A 13079-nucleotide genomic window follows, 5' to 3' on the forward strand; every position below is an offset into this window, starting at 1 on the left:
CCACACCAGCACTACACAAACTTGTCACTCTTTCCTCGCCCAAGGCGTGGATGGGACCGTTAAGAAGAGGCGGCGGGGCCAGTTGACCCTTCAAGGTTGGGGCACCTCACTTTTGGAAGCTCCATTGAGTCGAGTTGGCTCACATGTGCAGTCCATGTCTTCGCGTGGTCCGCATGTGTTGGTGGTGCTAGTGTGTGCCCGAGTGCGCAAAATGGTGAAAAGGTGATGCGTTTATTTGGTCCGCCTCGGCGCCCATTCCCTGTCTGTCTACAGTACATTGTATGTAGTCTGGTAGTATTGACATAATGTCGATACATGCATGTATGTACGGAGTAGTAGTATGCGTGTTTTAGCGCCTCGCCCTCCACCGTCCACCGAAGACGTCCGCAAACAAAGTGGGCACTTAAACATGTAGCCAGCCGGGTCAAGGCGAGTGATTTTCCCGTCAAGAAGATGCAAGACTCTGGTTTCGAGCCTGGTGGCAGGCTTGCTTGGCGTCCGCCACTGACCGCGTGCAACTCCCATTCCTCGGTGGCACAATACAAAAAGCAAGGGGCTGTCATAGCTTCGGCCATGTCTCCTCGCCAATCCCCCAACGCCGCCAGGAACGCCCGCAGCAAGTTCTTCTCTCTTCCATGGTGATTTTCAAGGCCGGAGGTCTGTCCAAACCGAACAGGGGGGGGGGATGTCTGCACCGGCAGATCTTCCATGCCGCCCCCCATGTCTGGCCGACGGACGGAGTGATGATGCAGTTTGCCGCTCCTTGTTACGCAACGGGCACGTCGTCGGGAACCGAGTGTCTGGTGCGTAAACTTACTTACGACCGTGATTGCCTGACTCGTTGCGGCTGCGTGGACGGACGAGGCGGATCAGCATGAGGGCTTATTTGATGCGTCTGTTCTCCATACATACCTTGCCAAAGAGTCTGCCAGATGGCCCAGGGCTGTCGACTAGTAATAGACTAGTCCAGCATTGAAAAGGACCCTTTGTGCTTGAAGGTTCGCGGATGCGCTAGGTAGGTAGTACTAGTTACTGGCGGGATGGGATGCCCACGATGACGACCGGGGTTTGTCGAGAACTTCTAGACTTCTCCATGTTGGCGAGTCTCTTGTCCCACCGTGCCACCCATGCAGCCATCTGCTCGCAGGAAGCTGGGTTTCTCCATACCCCGCATATCGTGAACTGACATGCCGTCCTGGTTTCCCTGCCCTGGCTGAGGTGACAATGGTCCCTGATTTTAAGGTAGGCCTGGGCGACGTGTCAATCCTCCCATGGCTGGCGCCGGGCCATTTCGACGACACGGCGTTACACCGCAAGATGGCACGGATGCACGGCCATGACTGCGTTTGGTGACAGAAGCAACGTTGACAGGTGGATTGTTTGCTGTTGAGCCTCTGTGGGTTATCTCGGTGTATCGCAATGTGTCATACGAGAGAAGGATGAGTCTTTGACTACCTAGTGTGTACTAGTAGGCAGTAATTTATGACACCATCATGGCTCGTGTGGGGTCTGGTAGATATCAATGCCGCGAATATGTATTGTGAAAGCAGAGTTCCCGTGTATACGAGGGTTTGGCAAAGTGGAATTCAAAGTCTGCGGCGAAAAGATGGCCATGGTAATTTATATCATGACGATTTCGGCTGAGCTCTTTCCGGTTGTCGGGAACAGACTTTTACCATCACCACCAAAACCATAATTTTCCGCCGCCAAGCACATGCCAGCATAAGTAAGTACTTAAGTACATATGTACTTACTCCGTACAATGGGTGTACTTAAGTGAATAAGATTAACTAAATACGCAGCCCCGCATGACATGTCTGCCAAATACTTAAGTAATTAAGCTGTAATCAATGTACTAAAATAATTAAGCTTTCCGTAATAACGAATCTTGATTATTCTCCTCGTGCGCAGTCCATGGCAACCTTTTTTTCTTCTCTTTCCCCCCTCTTTAGCAACCCCATCATCCTACCCGGGACCTCTTACGAAAAAGACCGTGGCATTGGCAGAATCCACGTTGAGCAGTTCTGTAACACTTTGCGCATCATCTACTCCGTAATAGCATGAGGATATCGGAATTGGACAAGTAAAAGTGCAAGCAATGCATCACTCTACCCGTGGTGGTGTTGGGAATCCCGAGACGGGTGTAATATGACCAGCTTATTCCCGCGATATTTGTTGAGGCTTAACATGCATCCCCTTGGTGCCGCAAATACTACATGTACCATTCTGGCAGGAGTCCCACTACCGAGCGGCTTTGGGAGGATACCCAGCTGCATTACACCAGGCGGCGAGCGGCGATAAATGGGAAGATTGGAAGCATTCACGTGTTGTTGATCACGGCACTGCGACCATCCTGTCCCGGCCAAGATAAACTTCGGTCTGCAATGACGAATGACGAGACGCCATGTCCATGCCGTGGCCCCCAGGTGCCTTGACAAGACGAAAAGGCAATGTGCACTAATGTGGGCAAAGGTTTCAGCCGTCCGTCATGACACAAGTCTTTTGGCCGTGCGTTTACGAATGCTTATGTTGCTCTGGGTTCTTGACCCAACATCTCAGGCGTCTCAAGGCGGCCTAGCACATGTATGTGGCTCCTCCAGTGGCTAAGCTCTCCCACCAGACCAGTTCGACAGCACCAAGGGCCTGCACATGTGGCTGCAAGTACCCGTCAAAAGCACTGTGCTCTACATCGTACCTACCTCAGTAGCATGTGCCCGCCTCACCCTGGTCTGCCGTCAACTTGAGTCCGACCAGACCAGACATGTCCCAGTCTGTGGTTTTTGCAGTCAATCGAATCAACCCTCGCCAACAACCCTCGCCAGACCTCCGCCCGCAGGGCCCCAGCAGCGTCAAAAATTCTTACAACTTTGGCCATTTTATTATTATTACTATATATATTTTTTTCATTTGCTGTGCCTCGACCGTGAACCATCTACTGCCAAATATAGTCATCTGGCTTGCAGCGTCTTGAGCTGCCGCCTCCGATTATCGAATAGCCGCCTAGCTCTGGCGCCAGCGTTCCAATTTCTCAACCGCTGACCTTGCTCCGCCCGCAAGACTCGGATAGCTCTTAGGCTCCAAGTGGTCGAACTGGTCATCTTCGTACAGTTCATGGTCCACGCCTCCCTCCAGCCCACAGACCAGACCAGCCCATCCAACACCCTTCCGCTTTCATCGCGGGACCCCTCGATTGAACCCACGATTGAACCTCGAGCTGAGCTGAGCTGAGCAAGGCCGGGCTTGACCTCAGAGCACGAACAGATTCCGAAGCCTTTCGATTCATCAGGCAGCGGCATCGTCTCCGTTCGCCACTTGTTCGCAGCTACGTCGACACTGTCCGCGGATACCTCTGTCAGTGTTTGCTCGGCGAGGTCGTCTCGCCGTCTAGGATGCTGCAGATGCATGGCGGGCAGCAACAACAACACCGTATGTGCTACCCACCAGGACTGCTACTGCTGCAACCAACCACATCTTTGCTGACTGTGTTGTTTCCTCCATTGCAGGCACCGATGATAGCACCGGCGAGGGGGATCGAGGACGCGGCAAACTAGTGCCTCCGTTGTCATTGCCAAAGAACCGAAGCACCGGCAATCTCGCCCTCTCCGCCGACGCGACGGTCGACCGGAGCCGAAACCGCATGTCATTTGGGGGCACCCCGACCTCTGCCATGGAATATGACGCACTCACAAGGTTCGACCTGTCTGTTCATGGCTCCAACTTTACATCGGCTGTGAAACCACTTGACTAATGCTGAGCTTTCATCGTCGTCCTGCGAATGTAGGCCCTCACATATCAACGACCATGAACATGGTGCAGGAATCACTGGACTACGGCGCATTCGCCAGCAGCACCCACCTTCTCGAGCTCCAACGATGCCCAACTCGAATGCCTCATCCCGAAGTCCTTCCGTCGTCGCACTGTCTCGCTCAACCTCCATGAGCGCCATGCTGGCGAGCACCGCCAGTATGCAGCACACTGCAGGGCCGGCCTCGCCCAGTTTCTCCGAGGACTTGTCGCGATTCCCTTCCGAGTCCCTACACTCGTTTTCCTTTGCTCATCAGTCCGAGGAATTTATACATAATAGGCAGACTGTATTGAAACGTTCCATGGACTTTATGAAAGATCGAATGGGTTGGCCCATGAGCTCGACGCAGGCTGGACTCGCGAGCGCCCACGCTCGTGTCACAGGCGATGTCGATACCCAAAACATGCTGGAGCTCCTTGCGAGGGCACAGCTTATTGGGGCTGGAAACTTGCCGAACCCGGATCCAGCAGCAGTCACAGCTGCACCACTGACTGGACCAGCCGATGTGACCGGTGAAAACATTTTCGAGAAGCAATTCATGCCACCGCTTTCACGAACCAGCACCACGGCATCTGATTCTGCTTCGCCATTCACCGCGCAGATTCAGGCCCCGAAATCGCCCCTCGTTCGATTTCAAACGTCTGATGGCGCTAGCGTAGAGAGCCTCCCCGCAGTTCCAGAGCTGGAACACGAAGCCTTGACTTCAATTGGGGACGACGAGAGGCTGGATGACGAAGAATTAGACCCAAGGGCGAAGCCCACCTCCCGGCCTATAAGTTTGAAGCGCACAATGACTGATACCCTTGGCATTGCCTTGCAAGATAAGCTCATGGATACCATGGCACAGCCATTCTTGGCAGGCCAGCCAATGTATGAAGAGCCAATTACTTCGCCAACAACAACAACAGCCTACACTGGGCCGCCTACAAAGACTTTCCCAAGTGCGCTGAGTCCCACTCCCCATGGTCATACAAACCGATGGGTGCCGGCCGCTCAAGCCATTTTTACCACCGAGGCTAAACCACCATGGACCATCATTGCAGCCAACGATTTGGCCTGCCTTGTGTTTGGTGTCACAAAAGCTGAAGTGCGTAAAATGGGCATTTTGGAGGTGGTTCAGGAAGAACGACGGGCCTGGTTGGAACGAAAACTCTTGCGAACTGACGAAGAATCTGAAGATGATGTCAAAGAAGGAACAGTGCGCGAGAGCCCGGCGTCTTCTGTAGCCTCGACGCTGCTTGGGGGCCGTTCAGGCGGGATCACAGCACAGCTTCTGAGCAAACCAAATTCACGCTCACAGCCATCCAAATACGTACAAAGACGAGCGCAGACTGTGCACAGTGGTGACCCTAATCCACCGACGACTAGAGGCACTGGACAGCATCGCAGCAATCTCTCAAGAGGCGTCCTCCTGTGCGGCGATGTTGTTCCAATACAGAAAAGGAACGGGGCGACCGGCTCTGCAAGCTTATGGGTGAAGGAAAAACGAATTGGTTTGATATGGGTTTTGGAGGAGATTCATGAGGATGTTTCATACGTGACAATAGATGAGGAAGGCTCCGTAAAGAGCATTTCGGGAGCATCCGACACCATATGGGGATCTCAGGCTACGGGGTCTGACTTTGACGTGGCAAGACTAATACCGCGAATTCCTCGGCAAGGCATTGATCCCACTATTGGTGAGATTGACTTTGCCCAAATTGCAAGGAGGAAGTACTTCACCTGCCCCAACGCCCATCAAATTAACATTCCCTGCAGTGTAGAGCAAGTACGCGGCAAACTTGAGCTGCGTGTGTCAACCTTCCCTCACATGGCCGGTATTATTGTTGTTGACCCTGTTTCACTCAAAATCCGGAGCTCCAATTCTGTCTTTTGTGCTGCCCTATTTGGCTATGAGAAACCTGATGGACTGCCCATTGACTCTCTTATTCCTGATTTTGATAAGATACTCGACATATTAACACAGGAGGACGGTCTGCAGATGCTGGACGGAATGGTCGTCCCTGAGGCAAGGTTTCGAAGGGCCTCGGCTTTTCTGGCTCTCAAGGAGCACCGTCCTGATGCCGCAGCACGATTCCTTCAGCCGGATGGCCTGCCTGCGAGACATCGCGATGGGTCTGACTTGAAAATTGACGTTCAGATGCGTGTTGTGGAGAGTGAAAAGCAGACAAATATCGCCGAAGAGACTGTCCATGAAGAAAGCGATGAGGATGAGGCAAACAGTGGCGATGAGTCTTTCCCGGTCTCTCACAAAGAGATGGTATTTGCCTTGTGGATCACGTATTCACGGCACCTACATGCCCATGCTCGCCTGAGTGTTGACTCGCCTGCAACGTCGGGAACTACCACACCCCTCCACCAACCATCCCCAGGACAAACACCTCCCGTACACACTCCCATGGAAATCGCTTCAGATGACGACTCTCCACCGAAGAAGGAAGAACGAGTGGCGACGACGCTATCGAGGCAACTCAGGGACGTGGCTCTGAACGCAGCAGCGAAGCTTACGAGACAGCCGAAACCAACAGAAGTTAGCACCAGCGGAAGCTCGTCTCCGGCCAGGGCCGCCGAGCCTGCTCGAAAAACGACCATTCGTGACTATTCCATTCTCGAGGACATGGGCCAAGGTGCCTACGGGCAGGTTAAGTTGGCTCGTCATAAAACATCAGGCAAGAAAGTCGTGTTGAAGTATGTCACAAAACGGCGTATCCTGGTTGATACATGGACAAGAGACCGAAAATTGGGAACTGTCCCCTTGGAAATCCATGTGCTGGATTACCTTCGGAAACCTGAATTCAGGCACCCCAACATTGTAGAAATGGAGGGATTCTTCGAAGACGATATCAACTACTATATTGAAATGGCTCCTCATGGACTTCCTGGCATGGACTTGTTCGATTACATTGAACTTCGTGCGAACATGCAAGAGCCAGAATGTCGAAGCATATTTGTTCAGGTGGCTAAGGCAGTTCACTTTCTGCACGCAAAGGCGTTAGTTGTACATCGCGATATCAAAGACGAGAATGTTATTCTGGATGGAGAGGGCAACATTAAGCTGATTGACTTCGGAAGCGCGGCATACATCAAGAGCGGGCCCTTCGACGTCTTCGTGGGTACTATTGGTAAGTTAATTTTGAGCTGGGAGGTGTATCTGAAAATTTGCTTTGCTGACGTATTTCGCAGATTATGCCGCTCCAGAGGTATTGGCAGGCAAACCTTACGGTGGCAAAGAGCAAGACGTCTGGGCATTGGGCATTCTCCTGTACACGATTGTATACAAGGAGAACCCGTTCTACAGCATCGATGAGATCATGGACAGAGATTTGAGAGTTCCATTCACTATGAGCGAGGAGAGTATCGATCTTGTTCGCCGCATGCTCAACCGCGATGTCGAAGAGCGCTACGGCATTCTCCAGGTGATAAACCACCCGTGGTGTAAGGCTATTGATTGAACTGAAATAGAGGTGTTGAAATACCAAGGGGATATGACAGGACTGGGGAATTAGACCATCGAGACAACGTGGCTTTCCAAGCCAAGAGAAGCAAATTTCAAGCGGCGCTGTTCAACTGAAGCCGCTTGCAGCACACAAATTACGAGGGGGTGCGCATAGAAGAGCTCATGACCGACATTTATATCAGGATCGAGATGAGACAAATGAGCGTAAGTGGATGTGGGTGCAACATGGCGCACACCAGAGAGGAATTGATATCCAGACATGATGAACGGGAAGAAGGGGCGCAGGCGGTCCATCTGGAAGGTGTCTCCTGGAAAATGGCCACACTATATATTACCATGGGAACGGCGTTAAATACTCGTCCAGTTTGAGACCTGGTAGAAAGAGCAAAGGATGAGTATAGGTGTACAGAAAGAGCGCGAGACAGCAAAAGCGTTCATTATATCGTATCTAAATCTTGCCCATTCAAGACAAAAGCAGCATTTTCACCCCCTCCCAAAAATATAACTATATAATATGGTAGTGACACTGAACAGACAAGTCACCGTCAAACAACTTTGCTCCAAATACGCTAGGATATCACGTCTCCTCCTCATTAATGATAGCTAAGTTCTGGATTAGCCCTGAAGTTACATGTGCACCGACACTCGGGTACAGGACATTCCACATGTCTCGCAAACCACTGTCTCGCATGATCCAGATGAAGGACATGTTCACAGCGCAGACAAAACGTAGGAAATCGTCCTGCCATGCGTGTAGACTCCTTCTCTTCGGGCTTATCCGACCGCGGCACCCCCACGACCTCCAAACAGACGACACAGCGGGGTAGGTGCCTCCCACAGTTGGGGCAGCTTATCCCGGAATTGATGCTCGTTGCCAGCAGAGGGTTTCGCGTCTCCAACGTCGGGTTGGACGTCGGCGGTGCAACGCCCTGGTTCGAAAGGGACGCTTCGGCATCACAGTAGACACACCGCAGAGCGATTTGTCGCGATGGCGGCTTCAGGGTCGGCACGCCGTCGCGTTTGGACCGCTTGGTGGACTCTACTTCGAATTTGGTCCGTTGGAAGAACAGCCTGTGTCTTTGGAGGTGGGCTCTGTAAGCGTTGCGCCATGCCCGGCAGCGGATGTCGTCTATGTAGCGGGGGTATGCGATGGCCAGAACGAGGGTGGCTGTCTGGACATCGTGGAATTTCTGTACATAGCGGGCGAATATGTCTACTAGCTTGTCTGTTATACCTGTCAGGGCGATCCCTTCAATATCGCCTTCTTCTATGGCGAGTGAGACGTTCTGCTCGAGCCATTCGGTGAGTTGGCTATCGTCAAAGTTTCGCACGGCGACAATGGCACGGTCTGTGAGCGGGAGGGAGCGCTGGTTCGCAATGGCGCTCCAGTCTCCAGTTGCGATGAGGGACGAGATGGCACGGAGGTATGGGTCTGTTTTGGAGGCCACGGCGTCGTCGAGCTCGAGATGTTCCTCGGGAAGGTTTTTGCCTCCTCGGCCGAGGAGCTGCAGGGACAGGGAAACGAAGAGAAGTTCAGGGTGGACGGCGCTGGCTTTTTTAAGGATGGAGATGGCTTGCTCGGTATCACCGCGGAAGAGTGCGCGGGAAGCCACCATGGTGTGGATGGCTGTGGGATACTCGGGATCTGCTTCGCGGTCAACGCCGTTGGGGTCGTGTCGCTGAGGGTCGCCCCAGCTACAGATTTCGAGGCAGAGTTGGCGATGGAAAGGCTTTTTGGTGGGCACGGCGTCAAATTTGGGGAGGCGGCGCTTTTTGCAGAATTGGCCGATGACTCGTTCCCACTGAGCAGGTTCAGGGAAGGCTGCGCCTGGAGCGAGGCGGGCCATGGAGTTTTTGCCTATGTGAGTTAGAATTTTGGCTTTGTTGAGGGACATTTTTTGAACAGATATACCGAGATCGTTTGTCCATATGGAATGAACGCCGAGATAGCTAAGGTCCATGTTTCCAAGGAGCATACCCCCGTCGTCCGCGGCCATTTCAGCATCTGTATTAAATTGTAAGCCGAACTATTCAACCATGTGCTGCGAAAGGCGGGTGTGATATATACCAGCTACCCAGTCCCATAAAAATCTCCGCCAGGAGTCATCGGATAATACAGTTCGGTTTGTTGCCGCATCAAAAAGATACTTTTCCTTAGCCCGGAGGAGCATTGAGTGGTCAACCACGCATTGAGCTTCCCTAGGAAGGCCCTTCACCGTCGCCAACGTACCCAAAAGGGCCTCATGAATCTCACGGCAGGAAACCAAGCTGTTCGAGGCTAGCGATATCTCATTGGGTCTGTTGTCCAGGTGCTTGGGGCCGTTTCCTTGTTCCTGTTGTCCGTCTTCTGCCTTCTGGTCTGCCTGTTCATCACGGACATATGCTCGAATGCTCTTTAACTTTTGAGTAATGGAGGTCGCGTTAAAGAACGAATCTGGCAATGGCCGAGAAATTTCGTCTACATGCTCAATTGTAGCAGATACAGAGACACTATCTTTCAAAGCGTCGCTGATGCGGTCCGCGATGTCAGCTTTCTCCGGTCCAAAGATGGGAACGTCCGACAGGACTTGCTCGTTAATTAGGGGCCCTAGAATCTCTGATGTCTGGGCTGGCTCAAACTTCATGAGGTCAAGATATGGTGAATTTTCTAAGACATGTCAGCTGCACCACTCATCGCTGATGGTCCTATCTGCTTACCCTCCAAACCCCGATGGGGGGCTTGCCATGGAACCAACTTATAGACATGATCTGACGTTCGAGACGGTTGCTCTAGAATATCAAAGGCGCCATTTGCTCTCAGGACTAACAATCTTGGCCTCAAAGCAGGTGAATCCAAAGTCACCCAATCGAAGGAGACGATGCGATCGTTTCGTCTTGAGTTATCCCTGTACGAGACATCCATCTCGTGAGATCTCTGAACTTGCAGCAGCTCGGGACCCTCGTGTGCCGCCATGCCAATAGACATAATTTCTTTATTCGTTTCCATAACCTTCAATTGACCTGTGGGCGACAGTGCTGCCAGCAATCCTCGACGGTCGCGGCAGTATCGAAGTGACCGAACAAGAGAGTGTTTGCCTTCAGTCAAAAAGGGGTCAGAGTCAGTCTCAATCACCTTATCAAGTCGCAAGGCTCCTCCCCACGGGAGCTCATCCTCTTCCACAGCCTGCATGTAAGAATGCGAAGCAAGTGGTCGGGACGTGGCTCGACGATCCCAAATCATGACGCCAGGGTGATCTAGAGCGGATGATGCGAAGAAATGTTGGTCAACGTAGTCAATAGCCAAGTTGTTGTTGCATTTCGTTTGAAAAGTGATGTTCCCGCTTGGATCTAAATTGTGTCAGCCTTCAACCCTTCACTACGTGCTAACGGCGATGATTGTGGTATATATACCTCGAAGATCGCATATCCTTACACCTTGGCCCTTGATGCCCGCAACCAGCGTGAGCGGGCTATCCTCGAAGAACTTGATACTTGACACAGAAACACTTGGCTCAACTCTGGTGTAAGAGTCCACGAACGTGGATGCTGCATTTGGGAACCCCGGCTTGGGCAACTCCTGGGCTGAAAGGCGACTGACATCCCAGACGTGGAGACTTTGGTCCATTCGAACACGATCGAGACCAACAGCAAGGAGACCGGTGGTGTTGAAAGCAACCGCCTGGCATGTCCGCGCCATTTTAAGGCCAATTTCAGCATATGCATTAGAGTTGTCGTCAATCTTTAACAGGTTGATGATGCCGGAACTCGTGCCGACCGCCAGCAGGCTAGTGTCAGCTGGGGACCAGTCGTAGGTCGTAAGAGGAGGGAAGTCATCGTGTCGACTGAGCTTGGAAAAGTCAAACTGCCGCTTGTTGGCATGACCAGTGGGTTCGTAAAGTTGCACGACGCGATGCTGTAAGTTGATATGAACAAAGCTGTCGAAGGATGAATTTGGAGACCATTTCACTAGCCCAGGCTCCGGCCGATCCATTTTGCGGCATGAAAAATCGCCAAGAATTCCTTGGAGTTCACTTGGCCTGCAGAAACTCAACGGATCAAGAGTCTACAGTTGCCTTGGCGTGACAGTAATGGCCTTGACTGCCCTTTGCGACTCGGTTAGTCGGGGCGATGAGGGCTTGGTGGATGTAAACGGGTTGTCTGGGTCCAAGGAACTGTCCTTAGCCGCTGTCCGACGCTGCCATTGACCTTTGGAATTTGTTGACGAGCTGCATGGCTCCGCGCAATGGCCTGGTGGCAGTGGCAGCGTCTACCAAGAAATCAAGCTTGCGTGTCGACGTTGGATATACTACTCGCTCCTGCGATCTCACGACCTCCTCCGCATGCACTGGTCGGCATGATTTGATTCAAAGATTGAGGCCCGCTGATTGGCCAACAAGCTGAGTAGCTGTCTCGAGTGCCCACGGCGGGAAGAGCGACTAGTTGATAAGATAACGAGCACTGCAGCTTCCGTTTTCCTCTATGCAAGTCCCCACCTTTCACCAAAAAAAGTTGGCCGCCTCTTTTAAGTCCCAAAATCGCAAGACGTCTATCTCATCACGGTATTTCTCGAGTCTCCGCCGTTGGATCTCATGATACAAAATCATACCATTCATGCCGAGTTTCCATTCAAGCCCTACTCTTGTGCGCAGCCCCTTCATCTCAGCATGAAGCGATCATTTTCCGACGTGGACAACGACGTCGAGTCTCAACCGAGACCGGCGCGAGCAAACGGCTTCAACCCAAAGCGTCAGAAGCAATACGGCACTGGCAAGCACAAGGCCAAGGAGGGCAGCTTAGAGTATTCGAGAAAGCGTGCTCGAAACATCGAACGACTGCTGCATCGCAAAAAGGACCTGCCTGCCAATGTCCAAAATGATTTGCAGAGAGAGCTCGAGTCGCACAAATCTACCGTCTCGGACAAATCTTTTCTGAAGAGGCGGAGTGCAATGATTGCAAAATACCACATGGTTCGATTTTTTGGTACGTCGGGCTAGATTTCCTTTTTGTCTACCCTTGTGGCTGGCTGCGAGGCTTGTTAACGTTTTCATGTTGAAGAGCGAAAGAAGGCGTCGCGTTTAGTGAAACAGATCAAGCGCAAGATTGAACAAAACCCAGGTACCGAAGATGCTGATGATCTAAAACGGCAACTGCACATTGCCGAGGTAGACGAGGCTTATACAATCTATCATCCGCATCTGGACCCTTACATCAGTTTGTATGGCAACTCCAAGTCCGAGGGTAACGACAAGGGGGAGGACGCCGCAGAAGACGACAGTGAGACAAAACAAATACGAGCAGCAGCCAAAGCTGCACTCGACGCCAAACGACCACCAATGTGGTCTGTTGTTGAGAAGACCATGGAAGAGGGTCCTGAAGCATTGAAGCAATTGCGTGAGAGGAGATCCGCAGACGACTCAGCTCACTCAGCTCCTGCCACAAAGAAGCATAGTCCAACAACTAGGACAAGCTCAAACAAACCAGACTCAAGGCAAGGGCACGAACAAGCTCATGATCAGCAAAGTCGCGCCGGAGCCAAGGATAAGGCAAGCAAGCAGCAGAAGGGCGAACAGTCGCAACTTAATCGGAGAGAGCGAAGACGACTTATGCGCGAAACTATCGCTGCTGAGCCTGATGAAGACGATGACGGCGGATTTTTTGAGGAAATGTAACATGGAAATATTTTGATCTGACGTGCATAGCCGGAGAATTGGCGCAGGTTTTTTTTTTCTGGAAATATATTTGTTTATACACCCAGGTAGCTGAGTTTGGTGGTTTTGGAAGTAATACGTGGCACGTTTGTCAAATGTGCACCTTGGAAGTCGACTTGTCATAAAATTG

General features: G+C 52.0%; 3 protein-coding genes across 3 annotated transcripts; 2 read left to right on the top strand and 1 right to left on the bottom strand.

The window, feature by feature from the left end:
- Positions 1–3389: 3389 nt before the first annotated feature.
- ppk6 (Serine/threonine-protein kinase ppk6) lies at positions 3390–7257 on the top strand (the record flags this gene model as incomplete). The annotated part of the gene is made up of 4 exons (XM_014693664.2): positions 3390–3426; positions 3504–3690; positions 3782–6927; positions 6989–7257. 4 exons carry the CDS (start codon positions 3390–3392, stop codon positions 7255–7257), a joined length of 3639 nt encoding a protein of 1212 aa, XP_014549150.2.
- Positions 7258–7855: 598 nt separating this feature from the next.
- Positions 7856–11232, bottom strand: SEA4 (SEH-associated protein 4; the record flags this gene model as incomplete). The annotated part of the gene is made up of 5 exons (XM_014693663.1): positions 7856–9120; positions 9175–9267; positions 9331–9909; positions 9960–10589; positions 10653–11232. The coding sequence occupies 5 exons, from the start codon at positions 11230–11232 to the stop codon at positions 7856–7858; spliced, it is 3147 nt and encodes a 1048-aa protein (XP_014549149.1).
- A 673-nt stretch (positions 11233–11905) lies between these two features.
- On the top strand, positions 11906–12910 carry efg1 (rRNA-processing protein efg1; the record flags this gene model as incomplete). The annotated part of the gene is made up of 2 exons (XM_014693662.1): positions 11906–12221; positions 12297–12910. The coding sequence occupies 2 exons, from the start codon at positions 11906–11908 to the stop codon at positions 12908–12910; spliced, it is 930 nt and encodes a 309-aa protein (XP_014549148.1).
- Between the last annotated feature and the right edge of the window lie 169 nt (positions 12911–13079).

Source organism: Metarhizium brunneum, chromosome 1, assembly GCF_013426205.1.
Source record: "Metarhizium brunneum chromosome 1, complete sequence".
NCBI classification, from domain to species: Eukaryota; Fungi; Ascomycota; class Sordariomycetes; order Hypocreales; family Clavicipitaceae; genus Metarhizium; species Metarhizium brunneum.